Genomic DNA, 21,696 nt, shown 5'->3' on the forward strand with positions numbered 1-21,696 from the left:
TTAAACTGGACAAATCTAATACTAGTTTCCTGCTGCAACTAAAATATTTTTGAAATACAACTCTTGTCCAGTAAGACGTAAACAAAAAGGCGGCCATCTGTAACTGCTGTGGATGGATTAATAGCGAATGGAAATGAACTAGGGTCTGAGATAAAGTGCACAACTTAAAATGTCCAGTGATGCTGAATCAAAACTTAATTTCGGGATCCTGCAGTTACCTGTAAATCAGAAAGTTTTTCAAAATATACAGCCCCAAAACTGAAGTCCTGAATACATCTGACTGACAAAAGGGACAGATACAAAAATATATTTTTCATTCAGAGACTGACAGAAACAAATGTAGTTTCTTCCCCTTAAATATAACTAACTATGTGATGGACAAATCTGAAATGCAAAAAGCCCTCACCCCTACCTTGAAAAAAGTAAAGAAAGGAAAATAACAGCTACCAATATTTTTCATATGGAAATAATATTTCACTGAATTATGCTTGGGGGTGCCCGACAACCTACCAATGTTAGATCCTCACCAACATAACATTTCAGACAGTTACAGCATCTTCTGACTCCATTCCCTCATGGGAGTGGATAAGGCTTGGAATACTGGCATTCATATTCCTTTTTTTTTTTTTTTGTCAAACAATGGGCTTGATTGACAATGTGGTATGCTCATAGCTGAGGGCAAATAAAGGCCTGAGCTCTTAGAGGTAGAAGGTGGTTGGTTCTAATGGAATAATAAGCCCCCACAAGTAAAAGGTATAAAATGTAGAGTTGAGAGAAAAATCAGCACAAAACATTTTTTTCCTCTTTTCATCTCTTTTTACAACACACAAAACTAGAAAGCAACTTGCCCTGTTCTGGCATACAATGGTGTAGGCAAAGTACTGCAAACAGCTGAAAATTGATTTAAGTGAAATTCTGTGAGGGTAACACAAGCGTTATACTGCATGTCCATGTTTAATGCATAAGAACACTAATATGAATAAAAGCATGTTAACAAATATGAAAAGAAGCATACACATGCAATATTACAGAACTTGCTAACCACTTGAAAACAACTGTGCACAAAAAAATGTTCTCAATGTGCTACATTATTCTACAAGTAAAAAGCAAATTTGTGCCTGGCACCAGTGACCTGGCTTTGTGACTGCATCAAAGGAAGCCGTGGACCACCGAAATGTGTGCTGGAAGAACAAAATGGTAAGCGACTGAGCATATATATAACTAAAGCCTCATAAAAGAGTGGTGGTCTCTGCAATACTGCTCTCCACTTACAACTAGTTTAAGAAAGTACAGTTGTGTACACTTACCATAAATGTAGATTGTCGAGTGTATTCACTGTTGCAGTCATCACATTTGGGTTATCTTCCTGCAGGTAGCCCTCAGCCGGCCTGAATACCAGAGTCTTGGAATTTCTGCATTGGATGTTGCCGTTTCTTCCTTGATATCAGGTCGTCAGGGGTATAAAACATGCAGCCGACAGCATTACATCAGTTTTTCTTGCCCCAGATGTCAGGTGCCCCCAAAATAGGAAGCAATTATATGGTGTGGTACACCCCCAGCAAAAAGCAAATACACATAGTACAAGATATCCGAAACCGAAAAGGATAGGTGAAAGCAAATACAATCAGAGGGCCGGAGGGAGGGTAACCAGGACTACAACAGTGAATACACTCGAACATCTACATTTATGGTAAATGTACACAACTGTACTATGTTCTTTGTGTTTCACTGTTGCAGTCATCACATTTGGGTTGATTCCCAAAGCTAAGGAAGGGTGGAGGTAGATTAAGAAGCATTAGGCCTGGCAATCAGGGCGTGTAAGACTGCTGTGGCAAATCCAGCTCTGGATTTAGAAAAGATAGGCAAGTGGTAATGCTTGGTGAAATTGTGTACAGAGCTCCTGGTTGCAGCTTCCAGGATGCCCTGGTAGGGACTTCTCTGAAAAATGCAGTAGAGGTAGATGTAGCCCTAGTGGAATGTGTTCTTATCCCCTATGGGGTACGTTTTCCATGGTGCTTGTAGTAGAAATGGATGCAGTGTACTATCCAATTAGATATAGTTTGCTTTGAAATGGCCTTCCCTCTGCCCCTGCAGCAAAGCTGACTAGCAGCTGATCATATTTTCTGAGAGGCCTAGTCCTGTCCAAATAGAATCTAAGCTGTTTGTGCACGTCTGTAGAATGCAGTATCCTTTCCCCTTTATTTTGAGGATTAGGGAAAAAAGTAGGCAAATGAATGGACTGGTTTAAAGCCAGACTAGACACCACCTTGGGGATAAAAGATGGGTTAGTCCTGAGGGAAACCCTGTCCACATGGAAGATAATGAAGGATTCCACTGCCAAAAGGGTCTGCAGTTCAGACACACTCCTTGCTGAAGTGATGGCTAGAAGTAAAGCTGTTTTCCATGAGAGGAATTTCAACTCTGCTATAGCAGCCGGTTCAAAGGGGGGGGGGGGGGGGGGTGTAAGTTTTTCCAATACAAAGTTAAGGTCCCAAGCTGGAGTGGAAGGGTCTTAAATTTTTGGCCCCTCTAAGGAACTGTTTTACCAGAGGATGAGAGAAGAGGGGTGGCTCAGTATTATAATGAGCTGAGATGGCAGAGGCATGAATCTTAATTGAAGAGAAGCATAGGCCCCTGTGGAGCATTTCTGTTAAGTAATCTAGTATACGAGGTAAGCTGGGCACAGTTGTGCCCATCCCTTGAGACTGGCTCCAGGAACAGTATCTTTTCTACTTTTCTGAATAGGATTTTCTAGTACTAGGCCCTCCTTGCCTCAAGAATGACATCCAGCACCTGCTTACTGAGGGTTGCTAGAGGTGAGTTCGGGGGATTAGCCAGGCTGGAAGGTTCAGGGTCTGAAGCTGAGGGTGCAGAATTTGGTCCCCCTGCTGGGACAGCAGGGAAGGGGTCTGAGGCAGGTGCCATGGTTGTAGCACTGTCAGACTGCGCAAAAGAGGATACCAGTGCTGGCGTGGCTAGTCTGATGCAATCAGGATTGTCCTTGGCTTTTCCTGTATGATGTTTAGTAGAACCTTTGAGAGGAGAGGCAGAGTGGGAAAGGCATAGACTGAAAGGCTTTCCCTGGAAAAGGACAGGGCATCCACCTTCCAAGCTTGGGTGTGGGGAGTTTTGGTGCAGTATTTGTTCAATTGATAGTTCTGAGGGGAAGCAAACAGGCCCACCTCTGGTGTCCCCCATCTGTTCCCCAAAAGCTTGAATATTTTGGGTTCCAGTTTCCATTCGTGTGGATCCATGAGATTTCTGCTTAAGTAGTCTGTCAGTGAATTTAGTTTACCTGGCAGGAATTGAGCTTGTACGTGTACTTGGTTGCTCAAGGCTGTGTTGCACAGAGTCATGGCTAGTCTGCAGAGTGGGTAGGAATGTGTTCCTCCCTGCTTGTTTACGTACCACATAACTGTGGTGTTGTCTGTCTTTACCAATAGTTGTCCTGGAAGAATAAGGCCTTTGAAGGCTGTCAGTGCATTCTGTACAGCTAAAATTTCTTTTTCATTGATATGCAGGTACATCTGCTTTGGGTTCCATTTGCCCTGAATGCCCTACCCTGTGAGCCCCCCATGCATAGTCTGATGCGTCTGTTAAGGTTTGGGCGGCAGGGGGTAGAGAGAAAGAGTCCCTTGTTGTGGTTGCAGGCCTCTGCCCACCAAAGGAACTCTGCCCTTAGACATGGAATGATAGGAATTATTGTTTCCAGGTCCTGAGAATGTTGACACCATAGAATTTTTAGATACCATTGAAGTTTCCTCATATACAGTCTTGCATATGGAATTAACAGAATGCAAGAGGCCATGAACCCCAGAGCTTGCAGTACTTTCCTTGCAGATAGCTGGGTTTTTGTGGCCAGTAGGTTGAAGTAAGTTGCCAAATAAATTTGTTTCTCTGGAGTGAGGAATGCCATCTGGGAAGTTGTGTTCAAGCTTGCTCCCAGGAATACAATCTGTTGGCAGGGTACTAGGTGTGATTTATTTTCGATGATGGTGTACCCCAGTGAAGTTAGAAGTCTCTTTACAAATGCCAGGTGCTGTAGTAACAAGTCCTGACTTTCCGCCTGAATCAGGCAATCGTACAAGTATGGGTAAATCTGAATACTTCTCTGCCTGCAAAAAGCAATGTCTGGAGCTAGGCACTTTGTGAATACCCTGGGCGCAGTAGATAAGCCAAAGGGAAGTACAGAGAACTGATAGTGTATAGAGCCTGCCCTGAAGCAAAGGTATTTCCCACAAGATTCCCTTATATGTGCAGGTAAGCTTCTTTTAAGTCTAGGGTTGCTAGCCAGGCATCTTTGGCTAGCATAGGAAGCAGCTGTTGGAGAGTTAGCATTTTGAATTTTGGAACCACCAGAAAGGTGCTGAGAATAGATAAATCCAGGATAGAACACCAAGAGTTTACTCTTCTGGGAACCAGGTACAGTCTTCAATAAAAGCCTTCTCCCCTTTGTTCTGCTGGGACAGGTTGAACAGCCTTGATGTTGAGGAGAGAAAATACTTGCTTTCGGGCCTCCACCCACTGGTATGGGGGGAGGTCTGGCCATTCACTTAGGGTTGGGAGTGAGTGGAAGTGGAATCTGTATCTTAGGGAAACAATGTTTAAAACCCATTTGTCTTGGGTAATGTATTCCCAGTTTTTGCATGTAGGGCGAGTTTTCCTCCTAAAGGTGCAAGTACTTGAGCAAGGCTTGGAGGAGTTAGATAAGTCATTGTGCAAGTTTATCATAGGGGGTGGCTTACTATTCCCTGTTTTGGACATGGGAGCACCCCACTGCTTAGATCTGTGCATAACCTGAGACTGAAGTCTTGGGGGTCTGCTGCCCCTGGGTTTGGCCTGAGAAGGCCTGGAAGGGACTGGAAAGGACCAGTTCTTTGAAGGCCAATGCCTACTGAATCTAGGTGGTTGTACTTGTAAGAAATCTTTAACAGTTTGCATAGATTTAGCTTTCTCCTCCATCCTTTTGAGAACTTCTTCTGTTTTATTGCCAAATAAGCGCTCTTGGTTTAAGGATGCATCCAGTAAATTTGCTTTGACATGATCTGTCAAGTTTTGTTCCTTAAGCCAAACATGAGCCCTACAAGATGCTTCTAAAGCATCAAAACCACACTGCAAATTATGTTTACCAACTTGGTCAGCAGAATGCAGTAACTCTTGTAAATCTTTGTGTTCTGCACAGTCAGGAATCAACATCATTTTCTGTTTCATTAGCCCCATAATATGCTGCTGATAAAAACTTTAACATATGAAACTGGCAATTTACAGCCCTAATGGCCAGGGTAGAAGAGGTGTATACCTTCTTACCCCATTCGTCTAAAGCCCTGGAATCCCTGTCAGAAGGGATAGGATTATTGGCAGTAGTAGCCTTAATGCCTTTTGGTCCTTGGGAAATGGTCTCTGGATCCGCAGTAGGATTCTTGAAAAGGAATTTGAGAGAGTCAGGTACTCTATAGTACCTGTCAGGTTTCCTGGGAGCTGGAGGCAAAGTATCCAGAGTAAGGCTGGATTCCAAGAAAACATCATCTACAATCTCCAGAACAGGAGGGATAGCTAGAGGCCTGTGCTGAGGCAGGTTTAAAAATTCCGTGAGTCTCTTTTTGGACTGAGAGTAGTCCTGGTATTCCCAGCAGAAATGCTCCCTAAGAGTATGCAGGGGTTCACCAAAAGAAAAATCCTCTGGAGGGGAAGCAGAGGGAATGGAATCCTTTGCATCAGAAGCCTCATAGGTAGATAAGGGTATGTCCTGGTAATCAGAAGAAAAGTACAGTTTTGTACCTACCATAAATGTAGATGTTCGAGTGTATACACTGCTGCAGTCATTACACTTGGGTTATCCTGCCGTCAGGCGGTTCCCCAGTCGGCCTGAGTTCCAAAGTCTTGGTCCGGCATCGGTTGCCGTCACCTCCTCCCTGACGTCAGTGTGACAGGGGTATACAAGATGCAGCCAACGCCATTTTCTTCAGTTTTTCTTGCTCCAGATGTCAGGTGCGTCTAAATAGGTAGGCAATTCCAATTGCTAATAAAACATACATAAGAAAAGCAAAAAAACAACTTACAGCTACCAGCAAATACTCCCCATAGGTAGTAAGGGTAGAAGACATAGGTACGTACCAGCCAGTAAGAGGGGAAGAAGGGAGGGTTACCTGGACTGCAGTAGTGTATACACTCGAACATCTACATTTATGGTAGGTACAAAACTGTACTATGGTCATCGTGTTACACTGCTGCAGTCATTACACTTGGGTAGAATCCCAAAGCTGAGGTTGGGTGGCTGGTTCTATAAGGCATTAGGGGTGGCTATAAGGCCCTGCAGCGGCGAAGCCAGCTCTGGATTTAGAGTATAGAGGCAGATCGTAATGCTTGGTGAAGGTATGTACAGAACTCCAAGTTGTTGCTTCCAAAATATCCTTGGTAGGTACTCCCCTGAGGTAGGCAGTTGAAGTGGCTGTTGCTCTGGTGGAGTGAGATCTAATGCTGCTAGGTACAGGTTTTCCATGGTATGTAAAGCAGAAACGTATACAATGTCCTATTCATTTTGAGATGGTATGTTTTGAAATGGCTTTTCCCTGTGCTCCTGCAGCATATGCTACCAATAATTGTTCAGATTTTCTGAAAGCTTTGGTTTTGTCCAAGTAGAAGCGTAACTGCCTGTGAATGTCCAAAGAGTGCAGTAGTCTCTCCCCTTTATTCTGTGGTTTAGGATAAAAAGTTGGCAGGTGAATAGCTTGGTTTAGAGCCACACTGGATACCACCTTTGGCATAAACGTAGGGTTAGTTCTTAAAGACACCCTGTCCTGGTGGAAAATGAGGAAAGGTTCCACTGCCATTAGTGCCTGCAATTCTGAAACTCTTCGTGCTGATGTTATTGCCAGGAGCAGAGCAGTTTTCCAAGAGATATATTTTAATTCTGCTGTGTTAGCTGTCTCAAAAGGAGGTAAAGTTAATTTTTCCAAAACAAAGTTGAGGTCCCAAGTTGGAGTAGGTGCTCTACGGGCCGGTCTTATGTTTTTAGGCCCTCTGAGGTACTGTTTTAACAGAGGATTAAAGAAAATTGGTGGATCCGTGTTGTAATGAGCAGAGATGGCAGAGGCGTGGATCTTGATGGATGAGAAGGAGAGGCCTTTGTCCAGCATCTCAGTTAAGTATTGTAGTATCTGAGGAATGTTTGGGACAAGAGGGTCAAGGCTGTGAGCTTGGTTCCAGGCACAGAATCTCTTCCATTTATCCGAATAGGCTTTCCTGGTACTAGGCCTTCTGGCCTCCAGAATGACATCCATAACAGCCTTGGAGGGAGGCATTGATTGCTTGACTAAGGAATCTTCCATGCAGCTAGGTTTAAGGTCTTTAGCTGGCTGTGTAGTATTTGATTGTTGTGCTGAGTCAGCAGATGTGGGATCTGAGGCAAAATCCAGGGTGGTTCTTGTGCTAAGCTCTAAGGTTGGGTACCAGTGCTGGCGTGGCCAGTCTGGTTCAATCAGGGTCATCTTTGGCTCTTCTTGCCTGGCTTTTATGAGTACCCTTGGCAGGAGAGGTAGTGGTGGGAAAGCGTATACTTGTAGGTTCTCCCAGCTGAATGAGAGGGCATCCACTTTCCATGCTTGTGGATGGTAACGCCTTGTGCAGAATTTTTATAGCTGGCAGTTTATTGGGGATGCAAACAGATCTATGTCTGGGCTACACCATTTATGTGTTATCATTCTGAATATTTGTGGATTCAATTCCCATTCGTGTGGATCCATGATGCTTCTGCTTAAGTCTGCCAGTGTGTTTTTCTCTCCTGGCAGGAATTGTGCTTGCAGATGAACTTGAAGGTTTATAGCGGTGTTCCACAAGGTCATAGCTTGTCTGCATAGGGGGTAGGAGTGAGTGCCCCCTTGCTTATATACCACATAACTGTGGTGTTGTCTGTCTTTAGCAGTAGTTGTCTTGGATGCAGCAGGTCCTTGAAAGCTATAAGGGCATTTTCTACAGTTAGCATCTCTTTTTGATTGATGTGAAGATGCCTTTGTTCTGCGTGCTACGTGCCCTGAATACATTTGCCTGCTATATGTGCTCCCCAGGCATAATCCGATGCATCTGTTGTCAGTGTTTGCCCGGCTGTGGGTTGTGTAAAAGGCTGTCCCTTGTTGAGGTGACAAGCTTGAGCCCACCATTGAAACTCCTGTTGAAGGCAAGGGATTAGTGGTATAACTGTTTCCAAACATTGACAGTGTTGAGACCATACATTCTTTAGGTATCATTGTAGTTTCCTCATATGCAGTCTGGCATATGGAATTAGTAGTATGCAGGATGCCATGTAACCCAAGGCCTGCAGAATTTTTCTTGCAGGGAGTTGGGTCTTTGTTGCCATCAATTGAAAGCATTGAGTCAGTTGTCCTTGCTTGTCTGGCGTGAGATAAGCCATCTGGGCCGTTGTGTTCAAGCTGGCACCCAGGAATATAATCTCTTGTGAGGGCACTAGATTTGATTTCTTTTCATTTACTGTGTACCCCAGGCAACTTAATAACTTTTTTTTACAAACGCCAGATGCTTTAGAAGAATGTCCTTGCAATCTGCTTGAATCAGGCAGTCGTCCATTTGAATTCCTTTCTGTCTGCAAAATGCAATTACTGGTGCCAGGCACTTTGTGAAGACCATGGGCGCAGTAGATAAGTCAAAGGGCAGTGCAGAGAATTGGTAGTGCATTGAACCACCTATGAATCTGAGGTATCTTCTGCATTTTTGTCTGATAGGGACATGCAGATATGCCTCCTTGAGGTCCAAAGTCACGAGCCAAGCTTTCTTGCCCAGCATGGGAAGAAGCTGCTATAGTGTCAACATTTTGAATTTTGGAACATCCAGGTAAGTGTTTAGAGATTAAAGATCCAGAATGTGCCTCCAGGCTTTGTCCTTTCTGGGTTAGCAGAAAGAGTCTTGAGTAAAATCCTTGTCCTTGCTCCTGTGATGGTACCTGTTGAATAGCTCTCATATCCATGAGTGCTGTAATTTGTTTTTGAGCCTCTGCCCATTGATTTGGTGGCAGATTTGGCATTCCTTTTAACCTTGGCAGAGTGTGAAAGTGGAACCTGTAACCTTGAAATACAATGTTGAGAACCCATTTGTCTTTGGTGATCATTTGCCAATTGTGGTAGAAAAGTGCCAGTTTTCCTCCCAAGGGGGCTGCCAAGAGGGATTTGTTTGGCAGCTGTAGTGGGAAGTCATTGGAGCTGCTTTTTATATGATTGGGGCCTGTCTTCCCCTTCTTTCTGGCCTGATGCAACCCATTGTCGAGGCCTGTAAGGACCTTGTGTTTGACCTCTACCTCTTGGACGTCTGTATCTTCCCCTTTGAGGTCTGTCTGTAATTGGAAAGGACCAATTCTTAGTTGACCAATTTCTGCTAAATCTAGGAGGCTGAACCTGTAAGAAATCCTTCACCGTTTGCATAGATTTTGCCTTATCCTCCAATTTCTTTAATACCTCTTCTGCCTTAACTCCAAATAACACATCGTGCTGCAAAGGTGCATCCAATAATTTTGCTTTAACATGATCTGGTAACGTATGTTCTTTTAACCAAGCATGTCTTCTAATGACAGAGCCTGTAACTGCTGCTCTGCAGGAGGCCTCTAGAGAATCAAAACCACATTGCAAAGTATGCTTTCCCACTTGTTCAGCTGCATGCAATAAATCCTGCATTTCTTTAAAATTAGGAGGATATGATTCTGGAAACATTTTTTATTTTAACTGAGACAGTAAAAATTGCTGATATTTTAGCATGTGAAACTGGCAATTTAATGCTCTCATTGCTAAAGTTGCAGACGTATATACTTTCTTTCCCCATCTGTTTAATGCTCTGGAATCTCTGTCAGAGGGAACTGGATTCTTGGCTGATGAGGCCTTAACTCCTTTGGGTCCCTGAGAAATAGTTTCAGGGTCAGCTACAGGGCTTTTATACAGAAATTTATGTGAGTCAGGGACTCTGTAGTATCTGTCAGGTATAACAGGGGTTGGAGATAAGGAATCAGGGTCTCAAACATATGTCATATGCTGCCCAGCTGAAGAAACTCCAGCTCTATTCAGTCGCATACCGCCTACTCAGAGGCGATCTATGTCTGACGTACAAGGCCATGTCCAATCCAGAATTAATGGACATGCTCCACCTCAGAAAATCCAAATCCACCAGAGCCAAGAGAGCGAGAGACTTGAACCTCAACACAGAAATAAATAGGACGTGCTGGAGGGACAGATTCATAACCCAGAGGCTCCCTTCACTCTGGAACAGAATCCCAGTCCATGTTAGGCAAAGCCCCTCACTGACTCTCTTCAAGAGAAATCTTGACGAGTGGATGGGAGATCGTAGGTTTACCCCGGGGGTCATTTCTGTGTCACTACTAGACAGAGGCACAGTAAACTAAACCCTAAATGGGCATAGTATTCTCATTCCAAGGGGTGGCGAAAGCCACACACACTGGCTAGGCTTATAAATGCCCTAGGGCAGATAGCCTAGTATGAACCTATGAACCTAATCAGGATTTAAGCTGGATTCAGTATACACATCATCCACAATATCTAACACTGGCGGAATAGCAAGGGGTCTGTGTTGAGGTAAAAAAAGGAAGTCTCTGAGCCTTTTCTTGGATTCTGAGTTATCCTGGCCTTCCCAGTGGAAATGCTCCCTCATGGTATGTAGGGTTTCCCCAAAGGAGTAGTCCTCAGGTGGTGAGGCTGATGGAATTGATTCCTCAACATCAGAATCCTCATAAGGGGTAGAGAGTATCCTAGGTCTGAGGATGAATCAGAAGAGATGGACACCTGGTCGGATGAGTCATAGTCTGCATCCTGTCTAGGCCTTTTATCAGGAGGAGGATGGGACCCCCTGATCAGAGTGATTAGGTCTTCGGCCATTTTGAGCATTTGTTTCTTAGGCATGGAGGCCTGCCCTGGAGAATGCTGTATTTGTTTCTATGATTTTAAAGGAGGCTTAGACTTAGCTGAGGGTTTAACGCTTAATTGACTAGGTCTGAAGACACCCTCTGCAGCTATGGGTTGCTCAGTTACTCTGGATCCCTCTGAAAGGTTAGTCTCGGTAGGCTGAAAAACATGTGCGTCCGAAGGCCCAGTCATCTCCACGTGGGAGTCAGAGGCGGCCTGTGGTTCTACAGAGGCGGTCGTCAGGGGCTGCGAAGGTGCCTCGCTGAAAACCGGGGAACCGGCGACTGGCCTAAAAGAGGCTTCGTCATCAGTTTTGGGCCTCGGATGCCTATCCTTGTCTTTGCGCTTTTTGTGCATTCTGGTCATCGGAAGTTCCGACGGCATGGTATAATTGAATTTTCTACCAAAATAATGTCGGGCAAAATCAAACCGACATTTAATAGTGCGCTTGTTAAACCTGGCACAAAACAGACAACCAGTGACATCGTGGTCTGGGCCTAGGCATGGGATACAATAGGAATGGAAATCCTTATGAGGCTCATGTGAAAAATGTCTTTCCTTATATTAATGGAATAAGTTTTAAATCCACAGGTTCTTTTAGTTGTGTTACTAAACAAGTTATTTACATTATTAAATGTGGATGCACAAAATTCTACATAGGACAGAGTAAAAGAATGCTCAAAGTGAGAATAATGGAACACCTGAGAGACATTAAGAATAATAAGTTAGAGAGCCCTTTGACTCAACATTTTGTGAAATTTCACAATTCTGATGTTACTAGTTTTCGGGTGTCTATATTAGAAGAGATTAATAGTAATGAAGCTAGTGAGGAAAAAATAAAAAATCTACTTTTAAAAAAAGAATTAATTTTTATTTTAAAATATCAAACATTAATACCAAGGGGATTAAACGTTGACTGTTGTTGGAAGTGTCGCAAGCAAAAGCTCCCAAAGTCCACCAGATACAACACAATTAATAAGCACAATACGGCTCAGTAGATCAGGAACCACGAATCACTGCAGTAATATTCTTTTATTGTAAAACCATCCAACAATTGCAAACACTGTAAGATGTTGAGCGCTTTCATCTAGTACCTCTAGATTTCTTCAGAACATAAAACTGATTGGGTCATACATATTAAATACCTTATTAGCCCGCCTTTTTTCCAATTAATTTGCCCCAAATGTAAATGTTTAACCCTTAGTTGAACATTTAAAATAAAACCTATAGTTTACTTACAGTACTATAAAAGTTCAGAAATATATAATTATGACAAATTTGATATTCCATGTATCTATTACAATAGTGTTAAAAAATACTGCTAAAAATACATATATTACACAGGTCTTCATGATTTAATACATAGATCATAATGTAATAATACTACTCTAACTTAGTTATGAACTAAATGAGTCCATTGATAGTTCCATTGTGCATGTATAAACCTGTAATAAATGGATAGAACATGTTATTTTACCTAATATGAATATTAATTATGACTTATATTCTCAATAGAGGTTTGGTAGGTAGTTAGGTAGGTAAGTAAACTATAGGTTTTATTTTAAATGTTCAACTAAGGGTTAAACATTTACATTTGGGGCAAATTAATTGGAAAAAAGGCGGGCTAATAAGGTATTTAATATGTATGACCCAATCAGTTTTATGTTCTGAAGAAATCTAGAGGTACTAGATGAAAGCGCTCAACATATTACAGCGTTTGCAATTGTTGGATGGTTTTACAATAAAAGAATATTACTGCAGTGATTCGTGGTTCCTGATCTACTGAGCCGTATTGTGCTTATTAATTGTGTTGTTGGAAGTGTGTAATATGAATATGTCTTTTTAAATGATAATAGATTTTTTAATTGATTAATGAATCCTTAATTGTATAATGAATTAATGGGTGTGTATATAAATATGAATAGAAATGTACTGTTATTTACTCCTTGAAGGCTTTGGTGAGCCGAGGCGCTAGAGACTTTTCAGACAATAAATTAGTTTTTTGGTTAACTGGCAGTTGTTGTATCCTGTAATCGGGCTGTGTTTCCAGATCGAGCTGAATAGCTGGTGTTGTGTTATATATTTGGTTTCTGTTCCTATATTTCGATGGCCAGTGATCCAGGGGTGAATATACCTAGAATATTTAGGGAGGAAAATGCTACTACCTCCCAGCGTTCCATAGAAGGCTTTTTAAACCGGAATATGGAACAAAATGTTAATAGAACAGAAGGAAATGTGGATGTCAACTCAGGAATCCCGGTTTGGGAACGTTTTTTTGCTGAAACTAGAAGTAAGAGAGACACTAACCCATTTGCTCATGTTGGTAAAAGATCCACGGAATATCCTGGTGAAGTTAAAGCATTGCTATCTAAGCTTAGAAATTTAATGGACAAAGAAATGCTTACGTACTATAATTATACCAGTCTACAAAGGTATGTTGACTTAAACATTGTGCCTAGAGGCTTACGAGCTATTAAATTCACATCGGAACCTTTTGTTTCCACTTGTACAACAGATAAAGTGTTCATGAATAGATGGGAGAAAGCAGCACATCAGTGTTCCATAGAATGGCTGAAAATATTAATAGAGCGGGATATTCTTAAATTAACTAACATTAAAAAAGACATTAATTTGCTTTGTATGAATTTGACAGCTGCATTGGATAAAACAAAATTTGAATCTTGTCTGTTAGAGATTCAAGAAAAGGTTCACATTCTTGAAAATAAATGTATAGAACAAAAAATACACAAAATTACGAGGGATCTGAGAGACTTTGAGAATGGTACTGCCTTCTTTGGTGGAACTAATCAGAGACCACGTTACAATCGCAACTTTTCAAATGTGAACGCTAACCAGCAAGGGAGAACTGATAGTTTTACTAGGAACACTGATAGACAACAAAATAAAGCACCGAGATATAGTGAGAGAGAACATGATTTTCCACCTCTTTCACCACCGGCGGATGACTGCTTCCTACCAGAACATTTTGGTGGATATAGACAAACAGGGAGGCAACAGCAACAGAAAAGAACATTCGCAGAACAAGAGAACTACAGGGGAGGGCCGTTTCGGCCTTGGCGCGAAAACAAAAGGACAAAATGGTATTAATCCCAATATTTGTGATATAGTAGTGAATATATCAGGTTGCTTTATTAATGAAAAAGTATATACAGTGTTAAATCATGGTTTAAAATTTGTTCCAACAGTTCTTCCGAAAAAATACCAGTGCAAAATTGATATTTTTAAATTTATACGGAAATTACAGATATGGTATTATTTTACTTATACTGCAAATAAGAATGTGGAATATAAACAGTCTGAAATAAGTAGCTTAGATAGTAATACATTTGAATGTAGTCAGGATTCTATGGATGAGTCATTTACTTCTTGTTTAAGTGAATTAAATGCTTATTGTACAATAGATACTTCTAAAATAAGAATGGATAAGAAGTTTGTACCACCTTTTATTCATGAAGGTATTAAGAGTTTTTCTACCATGATAAATTTTGAAATTGGGGAAATTATTAACAAGGTCAAAACTTCTAATGTGAATTTTAATTTAACAAAAAATGAATGGGCTGAGTTAATGAAATTTTCTAAACAAAATGAATTGATAGTAAAGCCTTCAGATAAAGGCAATAAAATAGTTATGCATTACACACAATATTTAAAAATGTGTATGAATTTGCTAACAAATGCATCAGTTTATTGTGAGAGTTCATTAATAGAATTAACAATAGCTAAAGAAAATTATTCAGAATTAATTCAAAAAGGCCTGAGATTGGGTTATTGGAATGAAAATGATGTAGAATATAAGTTGGATATAACAGATTGCAGTCCTGCACAATTTTACTGTTTACCGAAACTACACAAAGACATGGATAACCCTCCGGGGAGACCGATAGTTTCGGCAAGAAATTATTTTCTACATAATCTAGGGCTTATTTTACATGAAGTATTGTTAAAGGAAGTTATTAAATTACCATCTTATATAAAAGATTCTTTTGATTTTCTACACAAAATTAAAAATGTTGTGTGGTGTGAAGACATGTATTGGCTAACACTAGATGTTAGTAGTTTATATACAAACATTAAGAACATACATGGTCTAGAGGCATTACTGAAATCTATGGGAGACTACCCACTGACACATTATGTGTTAGAGTTAGTAAAATTTTGTTTGGAAAATAATTATTTTAATTTCAACAATAGAATTTATCACCAAATACAGGGCACAGCCATGGGTGCAGCATTTGCACCCATGTATGCCAATATTTTTATGGGCCTGATGGAATTTGAGTGTATTTATACACATTATTTTGTGAAAAAATATGTTACACACTATTTTAGATTTATAGACGATTTGATTTTCTTGTGTAAAGGAGGTAAACAAGAAACTGAAAATTTTATATCAGATATACAAAAAAATAGGTTTGATATCCATTTTGATGGAATACAATGTGGAGACAAGGTCTCCTTTTTAGATATAAATTTAAAGGGAATTGCAGGAGAGCATATAATCACTAGCATACATAGAAAGTTCGATTCTCTTAATCAATTTTTGATGGGCACTAGTTGCCATCCGAATCACACTATAGAAGCGATACCATATAGTGAATTCTTAAGGATCTCCAGAATATGTAATAGTGATGAAGAATTTTTAAATGAAGTTAATAATACAATGGAAATGTTCAAGAATAGAAAGTATAATATGCAGGTATTAAAAAAAAGTAGAGATGAAATATTTTGTAACAGATATAGTAGTAGGTTTCAAGTACAAAGGAAAATAGATAAAAAAGTATAATAGAGAACATGGAGAGGTGAATAATATTTTTATGGTATCTACATACAATATCTGTAGTAATGACATTAAGGAATGTATATTATATTTTTGGAGATTCTTGCAAAATTATGAAGAATTAAGTGAGATGACAAATAAAAAATTAATATTTAGTTATAGCAGGGGAAGAAATATAAGAGACATGGTAATACATACTATATTTGAACTACCCACTCAGGAGATAGTTAGAACAATAAGAAGTGTAGGTACTACACCGTGTGGGAAATGTAAAGTTTGTGCTCATGTGAAAAATGTCTTTCCCTATATTAATGGAATAAGTTTTAAATCCACAGGTTCTTTTAGTTGTGTTACTAAACAAGTTATTTACATTATTAAATGTGGATGCACAAAATTCTACATAGGACAGACTAAAAGAATGCTCAAAGTGAGAATAATGGAACACCTGAGAGACATTAAGAATAATAAGTTAGAGAGCCCTTTGGCTCAACATTTTGTGAAATTTCACAATTCTGATGTTACTAGTTTTCAGGTGTCTATATTAGAAGAGATTAATAGTAATGAAGCTAGTGAGGAAAAAATAAAAAATCTACTTTTAAAAAAAGAATTAATTTTTATTTTAAAATATCAAACATTAATACCAAGGGGATTAAATGTTGACTGTTGTTGGAAGTGTGTAATATAAATATGTCTTTTTAAATGATAATAGATTTTTTAATTGATTAATGAATCCTTAATTGTATAATGAATTAATGGGTGTGTATATAAATATGAATAGAAATGTACTGTTATTTACTCTTTGAAGGCTTTATTGAGCAGAGGCGCTAGAGACTTTTCAGACAATAAATTCGTTTTTTGGTGAATTGGCAGTTGTTGTATCCTGTAATCGGGCTGTGTTTCCAGTTCGAGCTGAATAGCTGGTGTTGTGTTATATGTCATATGCTGCCCGGCTGAAGAAACTCCAGCTCTATTCAGTCACATACCGCCTACTCAGAGGCGATCTATGTCTGACGTACAAGGCCATGTCCAATCCAGAATTAATGGACATGCTCCACCTCAGAAAATCCAAATCCACCAGAGCCAAGAGAGCGAGAGACTTGAACCTCAACACAGAAATAAATAGGACGTGCTGGAGGGACAGATTCATAACCCAGAGGTTCCCTTCACTCTGGAACAGAATCCCAGTCCATGTTAGGCAAAGCCCCTCACTGACTCTCTTCAAGAGAAATCTTGACGAGTGGATGGGAGATCGTAGGTTTACCCCGGGGGTCATTTCTGTGTCACTACTAGACAGAGGCACAGTAAACTAAACCCTAAATGGGCATAGTATTCTCATTCCAAGGGGTGGCGAAAGCCACACACACTCGGGCTAGGCTTATAAATGCCCTAGGGCAGATAGCCTAGTATGAACCTATGAACCTAATCAGGATTTAAGCTGGATTCAGTATACACATCATCCACAATATCTAACACTGGCGGAATAGCAAGGGGTCTGTGTTGAGGTAAAAAAAGGAAGTCTCTGAGCCTTTTCTTGGATTCTGAGTTATCCTGGCCTTCCCAGTGGAAATGCTCCCTCATGGTATGTAGGGTTTCCCCAAAGGAGTAGTCCTCAGGTGGTGAGGCTGATGGAATTGATTCCTCAACATCAGAATCCTCATAAGGGGTAGAGAGTATCCTAGGTCTGAGGATGAATCAGAAGAGATGGACACCTGGTCGGATGAGTCATAGTCTGCATCCTGTCTAGGCCTTTTATCAGGAGGAGGATGGGACCCCCTGATCAGAGTGATTAGGTCTTCGGCCATTTTGAGCATTTGTTTCTTAGGCATGGAGGCCTGCCCTGGAGAATGCTGCATTTGTTTCTATGATTTTAAAGGAGGCTTAGACTTAGCTGAGGGTTTAACGCTTAATTGACTAGGTCTGAAGACACCCTCTGCAGTTATGGGTTGCTCAGTTACTCCGGATCCCTCTGAAAGGTTAGTCTCGGTAGGCTGAAAAACATGTGCGTCCGAAGGCCCAGTCATCTCCACGTGGGAGTCTGAGGCGGCCTGTGGTTCTACAGAGGCGGTCGTCAGGGGCTGCGAAGGTGCCTCGCTGAAAACCGGAGAACCGGCGACTGGCCTAAAAGAGGCTTCGTCGTCAGTTTTGGGCCTCGGATGCCTATCCTTGTCTTTGCGCTTTTTGTGCATTCTGGTCATCGGAAGTTCCGACGGCATGGTATATTTGAATTTTCTACCAAAATAATGTCGGGCAAAATCAAACCGACGTTTAATAGTGCGCTTGTTAAACCTGGCACAAAACAGACAACCAGTGACATCGTGGTCTGGGCCTAGGCATGGGATACAATAGGAATGGAAATCCTTATGAGGTATTTGCTTCCCATAAGAAATACAGTTATTAACTTTTACTGACATCGGTCTAAGGCAAGAAAAAGTTTCCCCAACGGGATACTTAGCTTTGTAGAAGACTTCGGTTCTGGATTCGGAATGAAAATCTCATGAGACAGCCGTCCGGCATTTGCGAACTGCTTTTGCTTTGGGCACCGCTCGGCAAGAAAGACTGAAGAAAATGGCGTCGGCTGCATCTTATATACCCCTGTCACACTGACGTCAGGGAGGAGGCGACAGCAACCGACGCCGGACCAAGACTTTGGAACTCAGGCCGACTGGGGAACCGCCTGACGGTAGGATAACCCAAGTGTAATGACTGCAGCAGTGTAACACGATGAACATCAGAGATATCAGATTCCTGATTCAGAAGAATTGGAAGAAAAATCAGTTCTAGGTCTCTCTGAGGGACAAGGCTGGCTTCCCCTAATTAAAGTAATAAGGTCTTCAGCCATTCTAATCATTTGGTTTTGAGGCCTGTGAGCCTGAGAATGCACTTTAGTCGGTTTCCTAGGCGTAGTGCGAACTTTAGGCCTGAGAAATTCAGTATTTTTGGCTTGAAACAAAGTCGTCGGTTTAATATGAAAATCGGTAGGCCTGAATACACCCTCAGAAGCCAGTGCCTGCACAGCGGCTCTGGACCCATACAAGAAAGAGACGTCCGCAGGTTCCATAGTCGAAGAAGCATCTCGGACTCCGAATGGGTCTCAGTAGAGGCCTGTGAATCTGTAGAAGCAGGTATCAGGGGCTATGAAAGTGCCTCACTGAGTATCGGCGGACTGGCGACTAGCTTAACAGTAGCGTCGTCTGCAGTTTTGAACCTATGCAGCCTGTCTCTGTCTTTATCCTTACGTTTTTTTGGAAGATCGGTAGTCGGATGGCTTACCGATGCCATTTCAGAGTACGGAGATCGAGAGAGAAAGTATTTACCTACAAAAATTGCCCAACGACAGATAGTTCGGGCATTGAACAAGGCACATCGTGGTCTGGGCCTAAACAGGTGACGCAGTAAGAATGAAAATCTCTATGAGTTATTTGCTTTCCACAGGCAAGACAATTATTAATTTTTTCTGACATTGGTTAGAACAAGAAAAAACGATCCCCAACAGGGTACTTATCTTTGAGAAGACTTCAGGTCTGAAACTTGAAAACAAAAATTTCAGGAGTAGGCCGACCGGCACTTGCAAACTGCTTCTGCTTCGGGCACCGCACAGCAAGAAAGACTGATGCAATGGCGTCGGCTGCATGTTTTATACCCCTGACGACCTGACGTCATGGAAGAAGCGACAGCATCCGACACAGAAATCCCAAGACTCTGGTATTCAGGCCGGCTGAGGGCTACCTGGAGGCAGATAACCCAAATGTGATGACTGCAACAGTGAAACACGAAGAACATCAGAACATGTTGCTTACTGGTGAAGAGAGCAGCAGGGAAAGAAAAGCTGCATTCTTTTTCTAATGTGCATGAAGATGTATGTACGCTTCTTCTACTTTCGGCTTTTCCTGGTTAGGGGTCGCCACAGTGGATCACCTGTCTGCTCATGATTGTCAGTGGAGTTTTACAGTGTCGAGTTGCCAGCCCGGCACCCAACCTTCCACTGAAGGTACACAAACGCAGACACACACACCTAGGGCCAATTTCGTGTGTCCAATCCACCTGCAGCATGTCTTTGGGATGTGGGAGGAAACCGGAGCACCTGGAGGAAACCCACGCGACCACAGGGAGGACATGCAGACTCCGCACAAAAGGCACCCCAGCTGAGGATTGAACCAGAGAACCTCTTGCTGTGAGGCAGCAACGCTAACCGCTGCACCACCACAGCCACCCATGAAGATGTATGTACGCTAAGTCATTAAAAAAGTAAAACGCATGTACTGTACTGTGGTCAGAAATGTCTGCGATAGGCTAAGAAAATCAAGAACGGTCAAAACAATCATGGTAGAATGTTTGGTCACTAATGCTCATGCTCCAAATGCCATCCTGTAAAGGAAGGAGGGAAGGCTGCGGCTACAACTGATGATCACGAAGACTGGAGGAAGGGGACCACCAGCAAAAGTATTACTACTTTTTTTTTGCACTCTTTGCCCTGCTGTCTGTCGACTATAGTCCCCCTCCATGTCCACCCATCCCATTCATTCTCAAGCAACAGGTCAAGTATCAACCAAAAGGGGGTCATAATTCAAATAAACATTTGTAGGGCTTTGAGGTTTTCTACTTCATTCCTAACACTTGCACCTGGCAAGAAGAAAAGAAAAGGAGTGTCCATAGGAATGACAGCAAAGAACATCGCCTCACTTTCACAAGGGGCATTCCCTCCCAAGTCCCCCCCCCAAGGAATGCACAGTAAGCTTCCTGGTCTCCACTGGAAAGTTGCCACAAACCACTGTACCCCCCTCCCTGGACCCCAGAGTGAACATAAACCCTCCTTCCCACCTCCATGGGAAACAAGTCAGTCACACCCCTTCATGCCTGGGTCCTCCAGTGCTGGGACCACTACATGAATCCTGATTGCCTACATTGCAGCTGGGAATCCATCCTCTTGTGCCATGGAGTCAGACCGAATGTACTACATAGTAGACTCCCTCTTATCCAGTCTCTCTAAGTGTCCATCAAATGTCTGCCATAGACCTATCAAAATACAACAGAGAAGAACACTTCAGCCTCCTCTGGGCTAAATAATGACAGACATTTGCATTTTAGAGTTCATATTTATTAGAAAAATGCATACTAACAAATCCCATTATTCTAGCTAGTTTATAACCTATAAATGCTATTTTGTATGCTTTTTCTGATTAACCAGCCATTCATTTATCCAGCCTAAGGTCCAGTCCAAGTGAGACTAGATAAGAGGGAGTCTACTGTACTTAGTACTGGCACTCTTTTGCAGGAGATTTAGGAGGACAAAATAAATGTTTCAGCCTATGAACAGGGATCAACAAATAAGACATTAATTTTTCGGAAGCTCTGCCCATCATGGGGTAATTCTTGTTTCTCAGATGGCCTAATTAATATGATGACATTAAAATGACAAATAGGAAAAGGCAAGCAAAATCTGTTCCAACCTTCAAATTACACAGCTAGCTAACATATCAGCATGACTACAACAGAATGTTCCCTTCTGTTAAAACTTACGCTCAAACTGCATCTCCCATTCACTCAAACTGTCCTGTTGCATGGAATTCAGATCAGAGAGGTCATCATACTCATCCTTGAGGGACTCTTTATCCAGACAGAAAGTGGCAAGACCTCGTGATGCATCTCGCCCAGCAAAAATGCCATAAGGTCCACCTGCAAGAAAAAAAAAATACAAAAAAGATGCAGCAATTGTCACAGCAGCATGAATGAATCAATGAACTGTACACCACAGATAATTAAGATGGCAGTTGAAAAAAAAAATACTGACCGTTAATGACAATGAATATTCAGCCCAGCAAGGCTTGGCTTCTCTAGTTTGACATACATGCGTATTCCAATGCCAATTAAACATTCCTCCAACTCTGAGTCATTCAAGCTTCCCACCAAATGTAAAGAATCCTGTCCATGTTGCATCAAAAATAGGTATTACAAGCTAAGAGCCATGACACAAAAACACTCATAAAA

At 41.6% G+C, this 21,696-nt stretch overlaps 1 protein-coding gene across 1 annotated transcript in view; it reads right to left on the reverse strand.

Moving 5' to 3' along the window:
* Nucleotides 1-21,696, reverse strand: part of PGRMC1 (progesterone receptor membrane component 1) — a 602,020-nt gene that overhangs the window by 242,149 nt on the left and 338,175 nt on the right. The window contains exon 2 of the mRNA XM_044057055.1: nt 21,229-21,384. Coding sequence (XP_043912990.1) covers nt 21,229-21,384 — 156 coding nt within the window. The remainder of the gene's footprint in view (nt 1-21,228; nt 21,385-21,696) is intronic.

This window comes from Protopterus annectens, chromosome 15.part0 (assembly GCF_019279795.1).
Source record: "Protopterus annectens isolate FY-2018-M chromosome 15.part0, PAN1.0, whole genome shotgun sequence".
NCBI lineage: Eukaryota > Metazoa > Chordata > Ceratodontiformes > Protopteridae > Protopterus > Protopterus annectens.